A 19,687-nucleotide genomic window follows, 5' to 3' on the forward strand; every position below is an offset into this window, starting at 1 on the left:
GTGTGTTTGCAAATTCTCTGTCAAAACCACTTGGGAACAGAAAAGAACACATGCCAGATCTATGTAGACGTTAATTTACGCTCTTGTTCTGTCAGTAAAACTGCACCCAGCCTTTCACCCAAAAAGCTTCAGCACATAAATCAATAAGTCATCTTTGTCTGCACTAAAATTATCCGACAAGTGCCTTACTTTGGTTTCTCCACTGCAGAGGATTTGTGAACATATTTCTCTATTAACAAAACACGCCACTTAAACTGTCCTTTAATAAACAGACGAACTCATACGTACTTATGTGCCTCGGGGAATCAAACCCGCTCCTTAGAGACGGGGCAGTTACCACTTTAAACGATGTACTACTGTTTAAACCACAGAAGTGATATTGAGAGTGACAAGCCCAGTTTATCACGGACAGAGGGTACGTTACGTAAGCCGTGTTTTACAGTTTGATATTTTGTGAAAATTTGGTTTTATTTCAGCGTGAAGAGTGTCTTGGTGCTGGAAAGAAATACAAAAGGTTTAACAACAAATTTGTTGATGCAGAACGTACTGTAAACAGCCCACCCTCACACACCCCAGTACTCACTAGGGATGCACCGATCCGACTTTTTCCCGTTCCGATACGGATACATGAACTTTGCGTATTGGTCGATACCTCGTACCGATCCGATACCACTGCTGAATTAATAAACCATATACAAGGGGTCCTCAACTTACGACGTTGATCCGTTCCTACGTTGCGTCGTAAACAGATTTTCGGTGTAAGTCGGAACATACGTACATACTGTACGTAAATAACAAACTGCAAGCACTTAACCACACTGGGGTGACGCCGTCCTCCTCGGTCCTGAGCCGCGTAACCGTGTATTCTTCCGCCGTGTTACGACGTTTACGACGCAAAACCACTTACGTCGAAACAAGGCTTTATACAGTAAATGGGAGATGTGTCGTAACCACGAAACATCGTAACTCGGGACTGACGTAACCCGAGGACCCCCTGTATACACCTCACCTTTTGGGAGAGACTTAAAACATAAGGATTGACTTAAATATTACTAACAAAGATTAAAATATAACAAATGAACACAGAGATATAAATGTGCCCGTCAAAGGTTTGGACACGCCCACTGTTTTGAGACGTTTTCCACATGTCGTGAATGTACAGCACCAGTCAAAAGTTTGGACACATCTCCTCATTCAATAGTTCGTCTTTGTTTTTTATTATTTTTCTTCGTTGTAAATGAACGTGGAGGACATTAAAACTATGAAGGAACACAAATGGAATTATGTAGTAAACAGAAAAGTGTTAAACAAGCCTCAATATGTTTTATACTTTAGACTCTTCACAGTAGCCCCCTGTTGCTTTGACGCCAGCTTCACACACTCTCTCCATTCTCTCAGTCGGCTTCATGAGGTCGTCACCTGGAGCGGTTTTCAGTGAACAGCTGTGGCCTCGTCGAGAGTTAATCTGTAGAACCGCTCCCTTCTGAATGTGTCTGAGACTGTAACTGGGGTTGTGCAGAGGTAGGGGCTGGTACACAGCTCTATACAGTGACTAGCTCTACTCCACCAATCACTGATGAGGAGGTGTGTCCAAATTTTTGACTGGTACAGCAAATGCACTAAAATGAACAACGGTGCTGGATCTTGGCACAGCGTTCAAATTAATAATAATAAAGGAGTCAAACTCCTTAAATAAACTGCATCAGTCAAAAATTACAATAAGTCACGAAAATAACTGGAATTGAAAGTGAATGGATGGGTCCCATAGATCGGCCTCTTTATCCAACACCGGTTCCAGCTAACTGTGTTAATATCGGGCCCGATATCTCAGTCTAATATCGGATCAGAGCGCCCCCAGAACCAACGCCAGTGTTAACGTCAGGGACTAGTTTAAGGCAAAGCCTTCTGTGAGGTTTTTCCAGTTGCATGCTTTAGACTGTAAAATACATTCATTCTTTCTCCACTGTCCTCTCTCTCTTTTCCTCCCTGTTGCTCGCTGCTCGCTCCTCTCCCCTTTAAGTCTTTAAAAGGGACGTGTCTGAGTGACTCATGGCTCTATAAAGGAAGCAAAGCCCTCGGATTAATCTTCTAAACGGCACAAACTGACTTTCCCTGTAGGAGGCTTTGGGACTCGTCCACTTGATTCCGCACAGAGCTCAGTGAACCTGCAGCAACACACAGAGAGCGCCGAGGAACGTTCACGGTTTCTTTTAAAGCCCTTTCCAGCACACGGAGGATGTACGTTTTCTATTTTTTAAGATAATGTGCCTTATTCTTGTTACAAATCCTATCACACACACTGCACACACACCGAGTACACGTCAATCTGTAGCTCTGAGTCTGACACACACCACAGAGGAGCTCAGGTAAAGACCACGTTTCCTCTGTTTGAAACTCCAGGCTCGGAATGATGTGTGCTGCACTGACTATTCTCGCTAATCAGGGTTTAGCTCCGGGTGTAAATGTGTGTCAGAGATAACAGATCACCTCCACAGCTCACTGCTCCCCGCTCAAGCCACAGAACTGGTAGAGCAAGTCTCTCTCGAGAGGAAAACCTGATCACACCTCAGAGCCGTACTGTGCTAACAACGCTTTCCAGGTCGAGATGTTGAATACACGACTCACCGGCCCTGGCCCTGAGGAAGATATATTTAAAAACAATAAGAATTCAGATGGAAGTGCGTGAGTGTGGTTTGTTTTTGGACTTAAAAAAAGAAGAAGAAGAGGAAAAAAAATAGAAAGAAAAATGGTTGGTGGAAGCACAAAGCCACAGTTTAGTTTCAGAGCGCATGTCAGGGCAGCGCAGGAGGTGCACAACGCAAGGCGTGTCTCGTAACGTGATATTTTGTGAAAACCGTGGCAGAGGGAGTGCTACTTCTTTGTGGTCTATTTTTGTCTTTTTTAGAAAAGTTCATTAAGTATTTTCCAGTTCACTGTAACACTGCTGTAATAGCACTGTATTAATAACATCTCCATACAACTGAGGAATAACAGGGTTCAACAAAACAGAAAAGAAAATTGAGGGGAAGCTCAATTGCGGCCTACATCATAAAATGTGTGGTTTATTTATACGTAAATTCTACCCTCCGTTCCTTTTTAAGAAAATGATCTGTGACCCTGTCGTACCAACAAGGCGTCTTTTCCAGGGACTTGACTAGTGTCCTCTCAATGGCCAGCAGAGCTAGGCTGCTTAAACTGCCTTGGCCCATGTGAAGTGTGTCCGCCTGTGCTCCCACGGATCTTTACACCAAAGGATCGCTGATTCGCTCATTTCGCTGTCAATCAAAAAGGGATTCAGCCTCAGACAGATCATCCAATCATCATGCAGAAGCTGAGGGTCCGGGCCGGCCGAGGCCAGCCCACTGCCCCATAGACCCCCAGAGACGCTGAGCGTCCGATGGGCGGGACAAAGCCCAGCATTTATCCAATGGCTCGTCTCGTTTCGCTGCACTTCGCTGCTTCGCTATTGAACTCTGTGGACACTCAGCGTCCTCACTGTTTAAAGCGCTGTGAAGCTGCGGGAATGATTGAGAGGAAAGCCGCGTCTTTACCAGTGATAAGAAGCTGATTCTGAACAAAAGTTGAGCGCGTTGTAGTGCAAATTTATTCAATGACATGTACACACCACAGTATATATTTGATCACTTATTTTTTGAAATTTTAGAGGAAGCTGAGCTTCCCTTGCAGTCTTAGAGCAATCACCACTGATACAAACTGACCACTAGCACTGCAACCCTCTCTACACATACAGCCTTAAAGGCTAATGTAGCAGGGCTTTAACCTAATGAAAGGTGATCTACTGCAGTGATCTCGGTCGCCTGCTTCATCACACCAATAGCAAACATACACCATAGTCTCCACGGTCAGTGTGAGCACACACATGGTCTCAGTGAAGCAGACTGCGGTGGTCGCTGCCAGTAACGAATAAATATAGGAGCATCCAAAGAGAAATGGGAGAAAACCTGTGTTGTGTTTGAGCGAGAGAAAGAAACCGTAAGAGAACAGGGAGAGTGGAAATGGAAGTGTGTGTGTGTGTGTGTGTGTGTGTGAGCGAAAGAGTGAGAAGGCCACACATTGGAGTGAGGTTAGTTGTCTTTCTGCCCAAGTTGTGGCCTTAGAGAGCACCACAGGAATCTTAATGAAGTTCCAACACATTCCAGAGGACATCCATCTATTCAGACTGCCCTACTGCAGGCTACACACCACTACTCAATCCATCACACTCTCTCTCACACACACACACACACACACACGGGCAGAGGTTACATCAGCTCCATGTCCTGTTCAAGATCTGTGTGAATAAAAGCCCTTTTCCTGTCTGTTTAATTCTGTTGTGTGAAGAAATGCCTCACACAGTGATGAAGACACACTGCTGTTCAAGGGCTCTACTGAGCTGGACAACAGAGAAGAACGTAGACCAGTGTGTCCTCACCACCGTGGCTCCGTATCAAACATTTATCAAACGTGTTTAACAAAAGAAACCAGTTTGTTTGCACGGCTGCACCTCAAGGCCCACAGGTCTCAGGCATCATCACGTGACAAAACAATCTCCTATTAACCTTAAAGGACTTTGCAGACAGCGCCATCTTCTGGCGAGACTGACAACCGCCTGGAAATGTTGACTCTGAGGTGGTGGTAGTTTCAGTAAATTTCAGGCCCTCAGTAAATCTATGAGTTTAAAAGCAGTTTCCCCTGCCCTTACTGACTTATGAACACGGTAACATACAGATAACCTTGGCTTCCTGAACTTCTACCAGCTGTTATCCCCCGTGGCCCGGGCACTCGCACCCGGAATCACACCTCAACACGAATAAAGAGCTCTTTCAACAGAGGTGGCCTTTGTTCAAAGCCTGGCCGGTGTCCAGACGTGGTCCAGAATTCTCCATTAGAAAGAGTTGGCTCTGTGTTGGGGATTTTGTGTTCACAAGGTGTGAGCGTGAATGACGTAAAAATACACAGCGCCCACTGCAGTGAGAATCTACTCACAGTGCAACCGCTCACGGATTAGTGCAGGTAAAAGGTGCACGAAAGAAACATGCGAGGCACTGATGAACAAATCAGATTACAGGGCAATCAACAGCACCAACCAGTCAGGTCAGATTCTGGATTTGACACCAGAGAAAAAGCCTTACACAGTTAAAAAGTGCATGAGATAAACACATTATAATGAAAAGCTTGAACTTGACTGAATAATAACAACAGAGAAACAAACTCTGTTCAGTCTCTTCAGTTCTTACTGCCTCGCTTTATTCTCATAATCCACTGAGATATCAGATGGTGTGTGTGTGTGTGTGTGTGTGAGCACACTAAAGCTGCTGTGCCACATCATCTCTGACAGCTGAACTCTTTAAAGTGTCTGTCACTAAGATGAAAAGTTAATCCCAATATTAAACCTCAGGCTATGGCCACGCTGCGTTTCATTTTTTTTGGAACAAAACCTCGTAACTTTACAGGAGACGGGAAAAAAAACACTCTGAAATTTAACATAGCGGTATTAGCTTAAATAAATGATTTTCAAATGTTCTACTGATCTGTTCATAATGAAATTGTAATATAATGCAGATGTTAACTGGAGAGAGCAGGGGGTGGATACGAGTGTTTGCAGGAGAGCATCCTCCGGGTGACTGTCTGTGAGGAGTGTGGTGTGTTCTCCCTGTGTCTGCGTGGGTTTCCTCTGGGTGACTGTCTGTGAGGAGTGTGGTGTGTTCCCTTTGTGTCTGTGTGGGTTTCTTCCGGGTGACTGTCTGTGAGGAGTGTGGTGTGTTCTCCCTGTGTCTGCGTGGGTTTCCTCCGGGTGACTGTCTGTGAGGAGTGTGGTGTGTTCTCCCTGTGTCTGCGTGGGTTTCCTCCGGGTGACTGTCTGTGAGGAGTGTGGTGTGTTCTCCCTGTGTCTGCGTGGGTTTCCTCCGGGTGACTGTCTGTGAGGAGTGTGGTGTGTTCCCTCTGTGTCTGTGTGGGTTTCCTCCGGGTGACTGTCTGTGAGGAGTGTGGTGTGTTCTCTCAGTGTCTGCGTGGGTTTCCTCCGGGTGACTGTCTGTGAGGAGTGTGGTGTGTTCTCCCTGTGTCTGCGTGGGTTTCCTCCGGGTGACTGTCTGTGAGGAGTGTGGTGTGTTCTCCCTGTGTCTGCGTGGGTTTCTTCCGGGTGACTGTCTGTGAGGAGTGTGGTGTGTTCTCCCTGTGTCTGCGTGGGTTTCCTCCGGGTGACTGTCTGTGAGGAGTGTGGTGTGTTCTCTCTGTGTCTGCGTGGGTTTCCTCCGGGTGACTGTCTGTGAGGAGTGTGGTGTGTTCTCTCTGTGTCTGTGTGGGTTTCCTCCGGGTGACTGTCTGTGAGGAGTGTGGTGTGTTCTCCCTGTGTCTGCGTGGGTTTCCTCCGGGTGACTGTCTGTGAGGAGTGTGGTGTGTTCTCCCTGTGTCTGCGTGGGTTTCCTCCGGGTGACTGTCTGTGAGGAGTGTGGTGTGTTCTCCCTGTGTCTGCGTGGGTTTCCTCCGGGTGACTGTCTGTGAGGAGTGTGGTGTGTTCTCCCTGTGTCTGCGTGGGTTTCCTCCGGGTGACTGTCTGTGAGGAGTGTGGTGTGTTCTCCCTGTGTCTGCGTGGGTTTCTTCCGGGTGACTGTCTGTGAGGAGTGTGGTGTGTTCTCCCTGTGTCTGCGTGGGTTTCCTCCGGGTGACTGTCTGTGAGGAGTGTGGTGTGTTCTCTCTGTGTCTGCGTGGGTTTCCTCCGGGTGACTGTCTGTGAGGAGTGTGGTGTGTTCTCTCTGTGTCTGCGTGGGTTTCCTCCGGGTGACTGTCTGTGAGGAGTGTGGTGTGTTCTCCCTGTGTCTGCGTGGGTTTCCTCCGGGTGACTGTCTGTGAGGAGTGTGGTGTGTTCTCCCTGTGTCTGCGTGGGTTTCCTCCGGGTGACTGTCTGTGAGGAGTGTGGTGAGTTCTCTCTGTGTTTGCGTGGGTTTCCTCCGGGTGACTGTGTGTGAGGAGTGTGGTGTGTTCTCTCTGTGTCTGTGTGGTGCTCCGGTTTCTTCCCACAGTCCAAAAATATACGTTGGTAGGTGGATTGGCGATTTAAAAGTATACGTAGGTGTGTGTGTGTGAGTGAATGTGTGATTGTGTGTCGCCCCGAGGACTGGCGCCCCCTCCAGGGTGTATTCCCGCCTTGCACCCAGTGATTCCAAGTAAGCTCTGGACCCATAGCGACCCTGAACTGGATAAGGGTTACAGATAATGAATGAGCTATATAAAAATATGCTTGTAAAATGGAATGAATAATTCTGATCTGAATAATGCAATCCAGTATTTTAACCTCACTGTAGTGGCTTGTATCTCCCAGGTCCACTCGCACACTCAGGTGCTTGCCCTCAAGGACACTCCGCGTGCTTCATTTTTCACGGCACTTGCTGCGATTCTGGTAGTGCAGGTCTGCTACGTACAACCCCTCACCTCAGTCACCCACTCTGCTGCTGTCGTCACAGCTCAGCTCCAGCCCGACTCCGACACACCTGTTCCAGATAATCAAGTCCTCGGGAAACAATAGCTGGTTTCGACGTGGAGGGTTTGAACTGAGCTGGAGCTGATCTTTACCGAAGGCTTAGCTCCAGGAGAATGCTTCCAGCAGGTCCGGTCGGCCCATTAAAGGAGGAAAACACCTTTCGTGCACCTTTTCTAGATCCCTCTCCAAATAGCGTTGCAATGGGAATTTCTGCAATTCATTCCTACCATTCTGTGTGGCCTGTACACAGCGTAGACAGCTGCTCATCTCATGTTAAGAGCATTAATCTGAAGTCTGTTCCTACTTTATATCAACAGCAGCCTTTATTCTACTGGGAAGGCCCTACACCAGAGGTTTATGTCAGATGAACATGTCCGTGGGGTGTTCTGGAACAACCCTGACTTTTATTTCTCTTCACGTTGCTTGAGACAGTGTTATTCTCTTGAAACAGTTTACGTTTAAATGCTTTTATCCTGCTGTGGTGTAGTTAAGCAATGAACCAGTTCAGCTTGTATAGCTGTTATATATTTAAACAGGAGGCGATAACGTTCCCCGCCCTGTAACTTATTGGCTTTCTCTTCCACACAACAATGAAAGCTTTCTAAACCTAGCAGTGTCCTGATTGTTTTTAATAAAATAACCATAAAACTGGTCTTCAAAAACCAGCCAAACTGATCAGACCCCAGTCAGAGTACGAGGTCAGCTCTAAAACCCAGCAGAGGGAAAGACGACTGGCTGCAGCTAGTTCTTGTCGCCTCGGTCCTTGCGTAGAGCATCACCAACGAAATGACATTCAGATAATCCTCACTCGCTGAGAGAAGGGAGAGAGGCAGGGGGGGGCTTTTCATCTACCCCTAACACAGCCGGACGACACTAAACCAGCCTCATTTATGTAACTGGGCTGATACGGCCGTATCTGGGATGCGATTATGCGGAGCGGAGTTAATGAAAAGCTAAGGTCTGAGCAATGGGGAGAGGGCTTACTGCGCTGTGTATGCTCTCACTAGCCCTCGCTGTTATCTCTCCTCAGCGAAAGTGACAGACTGCCTCTGGGCGGAGAAGACAAAGTACTTTTAATAACTGCCCTGCCCGAGGAGCACCAACCCAGTTAGACTATTGCGAAATAGCACCGTGGCCACGTCACAGAAAAGCACTTGTTTGTAAAACAGGTGGAGAGCATCAGGGTTTGACCTCATACAGTCGACGTGGGCGTGATTGCCCGAGGAAAGAAGAACGAAAAAAAAGGCTAAGCCACAAAACCAGGCGACTTTAAACTGGGCGACTGTTTGTTTATCTCTTAACGTATTTGTAATATGTGCACCACCCAAATCCGCATTAATTCCACTGAGGTATTAAGGATTTCAACAGCTTTATTTAACTGTTTTTGCACCAAGGAAATCAAACTGCAGTCGGGCAACAGGACAATGATAATTCACATTAAAAAACTGGGTGTAATGCTTCAAGAACAGCTACTGCCCTTTGCATTGTGTGGTAATTTCATGACACACTGACTGGCTACAAACGTCTACACGCACTCAGATCATGTCCAAATAACTTCTGCTGGGAGCTGAGGATAATTTCCCTGCGTCTGAAAAGCTACCATTTCAGACAAGAAAGAACAACAAGAAAACACAGGACTGGCCTCGATCTTCTTCAGTCAGTGTTCCAGTGCTGACAACGTCCACTAGACTCTCTCCAGAATAATCACAATAACGACAGCACATCCCCCTACTGTCCGGCCCTCTGCGAAACCACAGTCTTACAGTCTCTTCTTTTTTACTCTTCTGAACTCATGGTGACCTCAGGCACCTGGCACACGCTCAACCCGTGCTCTCTACTATCTATATTCCCTCCAATAAACTAAAGCCTTGTTTAAGAAACTGCCGACACGGAGCATGTTCAATAGCCGTACGCTGGGGAGGTTTAATGTTTCTGAATCTACAGTGAATTAAAGCTCACACGTGATCACTCAGTTTGAAAGAAATTGGGAACTTAACACTGAGAACAGTCAGAACATTCTCATTCTTAAACAAACACTCGGTAGTATTTATTTAACGTTATAATTACCACCAAAATCATTGTGATTCTCCAGTGAGCTGTAACAGGGAGAACAGAGCCTGTCATTGCTACTCTGGGCTCAGCACGGCAGAAACTGCACTATGTAACTTTGGGAGGAAGAGAGGAAACACTCCCTTTGATTTCTGTAAAGGTGAGTTATATTCTGCAACTGTAGGTGGAGCTAAGGAGTAAAATACCTAAATTTACCCTAGTGTTTCTTTAATTTGTCTCTACAGGGGGTCCTCGACTTACGACGTTGAGCCTTTCCTACGTCGCGTCGTAAACCGATTTTCGGCTGCGCACACCAAACACGAAGTTCGCGTTACGACGTTTACGACGCAAAACCACTTAAGAAGGCTTTATACAGTAAATGGGAGATGTGTCCTAACCACGAAACATCGTAACTCGGGGCTGACGTAACCTGCGGACCTCCTGTACAATAATCCCTCGCTACTTCTCGGTTCATCTTTCGTGGATTCGTTACTTCACGAGATTTTTCAAGAGGACTTACGGCCGTAATACCGCGGATATTGAGGGAAAATCTGGGAAAACCGTGAAAGATGAATAGCCAGAATATTTCATTAAATCCATTAAGATTTCATAGACTAGGCCTGTGACAAATATATAATTTACAAGTGTTTCTTACGTACAGTACATGTGTTGTTCACGTCCACATCCGAGTGAAATTTACTGACGCTAAATCACAGCTTAGGAATGACTCTATTAAAGAAACTGGTAGGATATCACATGTAGTTCCAGCTGAAAAACATTATAGAACGACTGTTTAATGCAAAGGGTGGAGTGTTAACAGTAACAGGGAGGGTTTTAAAAGTCCAAATACTCGTTAAATACATAAAAAAAATATATATCTTTCCTCTACTTCGTGGAAATTCGTTGAAATTTAACAATGAGGGATCACTGTACTTGTTTTTTTATTATACATTTGCTTAAATGTATTTTTTATTTATTTATACAAATGACCACTACCCTATAATAAATGTTAAATAATAAATCTAATGCTATAGTGAATAATAATAATAATAATCATCATCATCATTGTTAATCGTAGACACGGATGTAATATTAAACGCTAACACTGACCTGAGAGAAATCTTGACTTGGGGATACTATGCTTTTCAAAGAGTCCCTGAGCAAGACTCCGAACTGAATTACAACCAGGAAGTCACATGATCAGTTGTTAAACTGAGACCACCTTATTATAGGAGTGAAATGAGGTGTGTTCTGGACTGAATGGACTAAAAGACTGCCCACCCCCCTTTTATAAAAGATTATTAAAACTATAAGTTGCTCTGGCTGCTATGCACCCTGAATGTTAATGTATAACACTAGGTTAATTAGCACCAAGTGTCTCTAGCCCTCTTCCAGAACACTTACTACACTCCCTCACGTTTTCTTTGATCCACATCAAGCACATCAGTCCTGAACTGCATCAGAGACGCAGAGCCTGTAACAGGAAAACCACATCAATCTCAGGATTGCAGAAGCAGAAGTTTACCCCGTAGCGGCAGCGGGAAGCCGAGTCGAGAGGGCACCAATTAGAGGCGAGTGTCTATCAGCGCTCAGACAGGTATTATTGATGTGGCTGAAGTGTGTCTACAAGAAGATGGGATCAAATGTTGTTGTTGTTGTTGTCTCAAAGGCTGATGTGGTAAGAGCTGAGCGGATGTATGCAAACAACTGGTTTGAGAAGATGTATTATATCCTTCAAATAATCGAAGAAATGTGTATGTTCGGCGCTACTGGAGATTCCGAATGACCGAACACACACTTTAAAAAAACACTCGCTTTTCCATTTAGCTTCATTGGGAATTAATAACTCAACTCTGGAAGAGTGTGTTGACTCTCGTTTTGTTTGATAAGGACAGCGGGCCACACCTTTGCTGTCCATACAGAAGATTGGGCAGCACCTTGAAGGCACACCTTCACCTTCACCTGGTCAGCACCTTGAAGGCATCACAAATACGACGCCAGTTTGCACAGCGTGTGTATATCTCTGCTGATGCGGACTGACAGCTGTCTACTGTAGCCTCTACTCTACTTGTGTCTAATGATAATTTAGTTTAGTTAACAATACACTCTACAGCTAAGTTTGCCGCAGTGTTTACATAATACGTTTACATTATTTGTTGAATTTATTGTTTTATTCTCGCCACCAAACAAATCTGTGGTGAGAAAGAATGAAAGAAATAAACCTGACCTTGATTTTAAGAAACTTCTATGTTATAAATTCCAATCAGAACAAAAATAGCACACTTTCAGACCTTTAACAGTGGCCCAAAGGGACAAACCCCCCTCAAAATCTTTCTGTTTTTAGTCATCACTGAAAAAAAGAAACGCAACCGTTCTCTAGTTTAAGTATTAGCTCAATTTGCTAATAGTTTAGCAACAAGAACATGTTGAATCCGTTTATCTTTTATTAAATATTAGGATATTGTATGCAAACTTAACCTGAAATATGTTTATCCCCTCATTTCCCAGCCCTTATACTCACTCTTCGTGCCGTAGATCGCCCACAGTCCTGTCCAGAGAGATCATGTCGCTAGCCACCATGTTGAAGCCAAACTCCTTGATGCTGGCCTGCACTGCATCCTTATAGTCCGCTCCCAGGACAAACGGCTTACTGCCTTCCCCTGGACCTCCAGGAACCCCTGGTGGTTCTGGTTCTTTCGCTTCAAAGTTGCCCAGGCTCCCCCTGCGCAGTACAGGGTCAGAGTATACATTAGTGTGGGGCTTGAATGTGATGTACTGCTTCTGGATGATGTTCTGCTGATCCTGGGCCTTAAATTTGGGGTTCAGCTTGTCTCCACCCTTCCTCAGTCTGATGGAGTCCAGATCCACCTCCACGCCTTCCACGTGAGGCCACGGGACCACGGGCTTGAACTGATCGGCTACCTCAACGTTAGGGTTGGCCACAGCGGCGGGGGCATCTCTTCCTTCCTAAAAACATCAGGAACAGACACGTTTAAACTGTTTTGTTTTCCCTTATCAATGACCTGATGAGACTATAATATAATATAAGACTTTGAATATTGCCATTTCACAAAGCAATTATTTGTACCTTAACTTTTACCTTAAATATAGAAAGCATGCTAGTTTTTGTACAGTCCTTGTGTGAGGCAAGTGCCAACATGAGTCACAAGTGTCAGCATTCTATACATCACTGAAAATCTTTCCAGTGCAAAACTAAAGAGGAAAACCAAACATGTTTGGGCTGACTGACATTTGGAGAAAGGGGAAGCTATGTCTAAAAATAGGGCAGCGGGTCACATCTGGACATGTTGGTCTACCCGATGACCATTAGCACATACATTAGCTTTTGTAGAGTTTGTTTACAGATCATACTCTGGCTAGGACAGTGGTGTTTTGTGTTCTCACAATGCAAAGAATCCCTGCAGACACATCTGATGGTTTTCTAATGGACTCTACTGTTACACAGGCAATACGCCCCTGATACCATAGGCCTAATCTGAACAGCATACACTCCTTTATATTTCTATATGAAGTGCCAGAGGTGTTAATGAGATTTATAGCCTTTATCATAAAGCTCAGCCAAATGGTAATTTAAAAGTTTGTTTGTCTGTGATGGATGTGGCAGTTTGTGATCCTGCCTTGTGCCCTTTTGTTCAGGGAAGGCTCCAGACCCACCACAGCCCTGAACAGGACAAAGCACTGAAAATGAATGAATGGTAGTTGTAGCCCAACTTGATTGACAGCACCTGCTGAAAAAGAGCATTAGAGTCCACAGGATTAAAAACAGGTTACGCTTCCTAATGTAAAATGGTTTAAAAGTCTACTATTAGAGGTCAAGCTTTCTGCAGAACACCTTTAGGCTATAACTATTATAAAGCCAATAAATGCTTTCAGTAGCCGTCAAACTCAGGTGTTTAACCATTAGAGACTTTGTCACTGACATCTACCCACCACCAAACCACAGTACACACAATATACTGACTGTTAGACACTATCAGAAACATATAGAAGCTTAATTGAATCGTATGACGTTTTACAACTGTTTCAACTATGACCTGATTCAATAACGTGAGCGTTGAAGTCATGTCCAGAGACAGGGCAGTACATCAAATCCTGGGGATATTTCACAAAGCAGGATTTGCGTGGTTAAGCCAGATAACTATAGCCCACATTCAAGCATCTCTAACAGGAAACAGGCAGAGACAAATTATTAATGCCCCGCTTCAAAAAGACCTAGGATTAAAACCTGATGATGATTTTAGCGTGTCTAGGACACTAGGTCCAATTAGATACCTACAAATGTTGGTAAAACCAGTCACAGGACAATCATTAGGATCCTTTACAAAGCAGTACTCAGTTTAACCAGATTAAGCCCAAAGGGCTAGGATATCTAATAGTTAAAGAGCTGATGGACATTAATGCTGGACACCTTTAGAATAAATATCTTCCTTCGTGAATGTATTATAATATTTATAATATTTTTAAACTTGTTTTTCTACAAATGGAAATCAGGAAATGATAATCATTAACCAATTCATGTATGTGACTATGGACCTTGAAAGCTGTTTAGCATTTGAAAGCCTTTGACAATCATAAGGAAACACGGTGGTCTGATATTATCTTAGCTGGTTTTAAGACAATTTGATCACATTACATTGGGAATAACGTTATATCTCATAAAAGCCTACTTCCTGTCAATGGTAGGGGCACAATATCAGTATCAGCAGTGACATTAACACTAAAGGCTTAAACGAAAAACGTGAAGCAATACTGTGTGTAAAAGGTATGAAGGAAGACAACAGACATTTAAAACTGTGTTTACAGGCATTTGAGGCTAATTCTACCTCTGCCATTTCTCTCACTTAGCCACAGGGCTATGCTAGTCGGCTATTTAGCTGGCTGGCTAACTATCTCCATGACAACGACACTGGTTAGCTTAGCATGTCGCGCGCGCTAACGCTAGCTGCCTCGGCTTGACTGAGAAGAGACGAGACAAAAGTGGCGGAGGCACAGGAGGAAGCGAAAGTGCAGATATAACCAAAGAAATCGGCATAAATAATAAAAACAGATAAGGAAACGTAGCTCACCAGCTTCTCAAAGGGGTTGTCGTCGCCTGGTTTTGGAGAGAGGGAAGACCAAAGCAAAACAAGCCCCAAAAACGTACCGATAACCAGTAAACTCCGGAGCAAAAAGCCCACTTTCAGCCTCATTGTTCACGACTCTGTTGGGCTTCAGATAAATAAAAGAGCAGCAGGCTATCCCCGGGTGGCTGACATTAAAAGCCTGTCAGCACTAACGTGGGGAGGAATGTGAACTGAAACTGTGTCTCTAGCGCGGCCAGGAGACTGCTTTATTACTGAGCTCTGTCTGCTCTGTGACTACAGACTATAGGAATACTGCCCTGTATCTGCACACAGGTTCCAACTACTTCATTGACCACAGTCAGGTTTAAAGTGCTCCACACCTACAGTCCTCCTGTCACACCTGCTCTGGAGCTACACGCAAGCGGAAACAGCTTCATTTACTCCATAGAACTGCAACCTAAAAATACCCAGAGGCGCCTGAGCACACACGGATATTTGATAGAAACACACGGATGTGCTCAGCCTCACAGTTTTCCTTCATCTCACTTCAGCTCTGTTTGATCAGCAGTGCCCTGTTGCCCTCTACAGACTCCCATCACTCCCCATAAGAGAACACAAGTCATATGCACAGTAAACATTATTACACCGTCCAATGACTATCTAAGGCTAAAAATGAAGGAAGATATAAAGTAAGGGAACACACGTAAAGCTCTGTATCAAGGGGGAGACCCTGGCTTTGGTTCCCAAACCCTTTTCTCAGCAGTGCCCTGTAGATAAATATATTTTCCAGCGCCCTGACTCCAAAATGCAAATGCTTTTATTTTGTACTTTTTTGGTCTGACTTCCAAACTCCGCTGGAGGTTTTATTTTAAACATTGTAACTTGTAAAAACTGCAACCTCTTATTAAACAAAACAAAACAAATCAAAGCGTCACATCAGGATTACAAAGCAGTTATTACAAGTGACATGTGTAATGTATGGATTCATTTTCCTTGCTGTGTCTCCCCTCAGGGGTTGAGTGATCTGCCAAACCATTTTAATTTTGTGTGTTTCCTTACTTTTAAAACACTCCATCTTTTGTAAATGTGAATAAATAGATTTTGATACCTGTAAATAAGTCGGGACGGAGGTGTGTTTCCCCCTGCGTTACACCACCTTTCACTTTTAATGACACTTACATTTTGCAGTGGAATTTTTTCCCCATTTTTGCTTGATACAAGACTTCAGCTGCTTTTTATTGGTTCATTCACCATTAAACTTTCACAGCAGCAGTGTTTAAATGTTATATTAAAAATCAAGACAAATGCAGCAGGTTGAGGGTTTGATTCCCACTCTGGGTGACTGTCTGTGAGGAGTGTGGTGTGTTCTCCCTGTGTCTGTGTGGGTTTCCTCCGGGTGACTGTCTGTGAGGAGTGTGGCATGTTCTCCCTGTGTCTGTGTGGGTTTCCTCCGGATGACTGTCTGTGAGGAGTGTGGCATGTTCTCCCTGTGTCTGCGTGGGTTTCCTCCAGGTGACTGTCTGTGAGGAGTGTGGTGTGTTCTCCCCGTGTCTGCGTGGGTTTCCTCCGGGTGACTGTCTGTGAGGAGTGTGGCGTGTTCTCCCTGTGTCTGCGTGGGTTTCATCCGGGTGACTGTCTGTGAGGAGTGTGGTGTGTTCTCCCTGTGTCTGCGTGGGTTTCCTCCGGGTGACTGTCTGTGAGGACTGTGGCATGTTCTCCCTGTGTCTGCGTGGGTTTCCTCCGGGTGACTGTCTGTGAGGAGTGTGGTGTGTTCTCCCCGTGTCTGCGTGGGTTTCCTCCGGGTGACTGTCTGTGAGGAGTGTGGCGTGTTCTCCCTGTGTCTGCGTGGGTTTCCTCCGGGTGACTGTCTGTGAGGAGTGTGGCGTGTTCTCCCTGTGTCTGCGTGGGTTTCCTCCGGGTGACTGTCTGTGAGGAGTGTGGTGTGTTCTCCCTGTGTCTGTGTGGGTTTCCTCCGGGTGACTGTCTGTGAGGAGTGTGGTGTGTTCTCCCTGTGTCCGTGTGGGTTTCCTCCGGGTGACTGTCTGTGAGGAGTGTGGTGTGTTCTCCCTGTGTCTGCGTGGGTTTCCTCCGGGTGACTGTCTGTGAGGAGTGTGGTGTGTTCTCCCTGTGTCCGTGTGGGTTTCCTCCGGGTGACTGTCTGTGAGGAGTGTGGTGTGTTCTCCCTGTGTCCGTGTGGGTTTCCTCCGGGTGACTGTCTGTGAGGAGTGTGGCATGTTCTCCCTGTGTCTGCGTGGGTTTCCTCCGGGTGACTGTCTGTGAGGAGTGTGGCGTGTTCTCCCTGTGTCTGAGTTGGTTTCCTCCGGGTGACTGTCTGTGAGGAGTGTGGTGTGTTCTCCCTGTGTCTGCGTGGGTTTCCTCCGGGTGACTGTCTGTGAGGAGTGTGGTGTGTTCTCCCTGTGTCTGTGTGGGTTTCCTCCGGGTGACTGTCTGTGAGGAGTGTGGTGTGTTCTCCCTGTGTCCGTGTGGGTTTCCTCCGGGTGACTGTCTGTGAGGAGTGTGGTGTGTTCTCCCTGTGTCTGCGTGGGTTTCCTCCGGGTGACTGTCTGTGAGGAGTGTGGTGTGTTCTCCCTGTGTCCGTGTGGGTTTCCTCCGGGTGACTGTCTGTGAGGAGTGTGGTGTGTTCTCCCTGTGTCCGTGTGGGTTTCCTCCGGGTGACTGTCTGTGAGGAGTGTGGTGTGTTCTCCCTGTGTCTGTGTGGGTTTCCTCCGGGTGACTGTCTGTGAGGAGTGTGGCATGTTCTCCCTGTGTCTGCGTGGGTTTCCTCCGGGTGACTGTCTGTGAGGAGTGTGGCGTGTTCTCCCTGTGTCTGAGTTGGTTTCCTCCGGGTGACTGTCTGTGAGGAGTGTGGTGTGTTCTCCCTGTGTCTGCGTGGGTTTCCTCCGGGTGACTGTCTGTGAGGAGTGTGGTGTGTTCTCCCTGTGTCTGTGTGGGTTTCCTCCGGGTGACTGTCTGTGAGGAGTGTGGTGTGTTCTCCCTGTGTCCGTGTGGGTTTCCTCCGGGTGACTGTCTGTGAGGAGTGTGGTGTGTTCTCCCTGTGTCTGCGTGGGTTTCCTCCGGGTGACTGTCTGTGAGGAGTGTGGTGTGTTCTCCCTGTGTCCGTGTGGGTTTCCTCCGGGTGACTGTCTGTGAGGAGTGTGGTGTGTTCTCCCTGTGTCCGTGTGGGTTTCCTCCGGGTGACTGTCTGTGAGGAGTGTGGTGTGTTCTCCCTGTGTCTGTGTGGGTTTCCTCCGGGTGACTGTCTGTGAGGAGTGTGGCATGTTCTCCCTGTGTCTGCGTGGGTTTCCTCCGGGTGACTGTCTGTGAGGAGTGTGGCGTGTTCTCCCTGTGTCTGAGTTGGTTTCCTCCGGGTGACTGTCTGTGAGGAGTGTGGTGTGTTCTCCCTGTGTCTGCGTGGGTTTCCTCCGGGTGACTGTCTGTGAGGAGTGTGGTGTGTTCTCCCTGTGTCTGTGTGGGTTTCCTCCGGGTGACTGTCTGTGAGGAGTGTGGTGTGTTCTCCCTGTATCTGCGTGAGTTTCCTCCGGGTGACTGTGTGTGAGGAGTGTGGTGTGTTCTCCCTGTGTCTGCGTGGGTTTCCTCCGGGTGACTGTCTGTGAGGAGTGTGGTGTGTTCTCCCTGTGTCTGTGTGGGTTTCCTCCGGGTGACTGTCTGTGAGGAGTGTGGTGTGTTCTCCCTGTGTCCGCGTGGGTTTCCTCCTGGTGACTGTCTGTGAGGAGTGTGGTGTGTTCTCTCTGTGTCTGCGTGGGTTTCCTCCGGGTGACTGTCTGTGAGGAGTGTGGTGTGTTCTCTCTGTGTCTGCGTGGGTTTCCTCCGGGTGACTGTCTGTGAGGAGTGTGGTGTGTTCTCTCTGTGTCTGCGTGGGTTTCCTCCGGGTGACTGTCTGTGAGGAGTGTGGCGTGTTCTCCCTGTGTCTGCGTGGGTTTCCTCCGGGTGACTGTCTGTGAGGAGTGTGGTGTGTTCTCCCTGTGTCTGCGTGGGTTTCCTCCGGGTGACTGTCTGTGAGGAGTGTGGTGTGTTCTCTCTGTGTCTGCGTGGGTTTCCTCCTGGTGACTGTCTGTGAGGAGTGTGGTGTGTTCTCTCTGTGTCTGCGTGGGTTTCCTCCGGGTGACTGTCTGTGAGGAGTGTGGTGTGTTCTCTCTGTGTCTGCGTGGGTTTCCTCCTGGTGACTGTCTGTGAGGAGTGTGGTGTGTTCTCTCTGTGTCTGCGTGGGTTTCCTCCGGGTGACTGTCTGTGAGGAGTGTGGTGTGTTCTCTCTGTGTCTGCGTGGGTTTCCTCCGGGTGACTGTCTGTGAGGAGTGTGGTGTGTTCTCTCTGTGTCTGCGTGGGTTTCCTCTGGGTGACGGAGGAAGGACTAGCGCCCCCTCCAGGGTGTATTCCTGCTTTGCGCCCAATGATTCCAGGTAGGCTCTGGGTTACAGATAATGAATGAATGAATGGTATGTAGGTCACCCTGCTGTAAAGACTGAAGCCCTTATACAGATGTTAGCTTTTGTGCTTTCTACAGATAATAGTCTGAATGGCCCATATCTACAGTAAACACACTATAGGATGTGCATAAGGGCCACTCCTGGTAAAGAAAATAACTGCTAGCTCACTCTCTGTGCTGCAGACAGCATGTGACCAAACGTTGCCTCATATAACGAATGCTCTATTGGCCACATGTCACAAGAAGCAGCTCTCAGAGCTTTGGAGGTCGCTGTCAGTGACGTGTTCCCCTGGTGTCAACATGGGTTTCCTCTGGGTGCTGTAGTTCCCTAAATCAGTCCAAACACCCATGTTGGTAGGTGGAGTGGCTGTGTGACATTGTTCACAGGTGTGTGTGTGTGAATGAGTGAGGGACTGGGTGAGTGTGTGAAACTGCCCAGGTGTGTCCTAGGTATTATATATGTAGTAATTATGAATGGTTATTATATTAAGCTTGAATTAGACATAATTAAATGTTAAGGAATGATACTTGACGGAGATTAAAAGGTGAACTATCAACCACTAAAATGTCTGGGATGTTTTTAATTTTTTTGCATTAAAGTTGGACTGTACTCACCTTTAGAAACACCAC

General features: G+C 46.5%; 1 protein-coding gene across 2 annotated transcripts in view; it reads right to left on the minus strand.

Moving 5' to 3' along the window:
- Window positions 1-15,408, minus strand: part of galnt7 (UDP-N-acetyl-alpha-D-galactosamine: polypeptide N-acetylgalactosaminyltransferase 7) — a 28,072-nt gene extending 12,664 nt beyond the window's left edge. Inside the window, exons 1-2 of one of the 2 annotated variants that reach the window (XM_066679883.1) lie at window positions 14,617-15,408; window positions 12,051-12,496 (exon numbers count right to left, since the gene is read on the minus strand). In XM_066679883.1, coding sequence (XP_066535980.1) covers window positions 12,051-12,496; window positions 14,617-14,739 — 569 coding nt within the window. In that variant the 5' untranslated portion in view covers window positions 14,740-15,408. The remainder of the gene's footprint in view (window positions 1-12,050; window positions 12,497-14,616) is intronic. The other variant, XM_066679882.1, reaches the window with a different exon arrangement.
- Window positions 15,409-19,687: the final 4,279 nt, after the last annotated feature.

The sequence above is a fragment of the Hoplias malabaricus genome, chromosome 8 (assembly GCF_029633855.1).
Source record: "Hoplias malabaricus isolate fHopMal1 chromosome 8, fHopMal1.hap1, whole genome shotgun sequence".
NCBI classification, from domain to species: domain Eukaryota; kingdom Metazoa; phylum Chordata; class Actinopteri; order Characiformes; family Erythrinidae; genus Hoplias; species Hoplias malabaricus.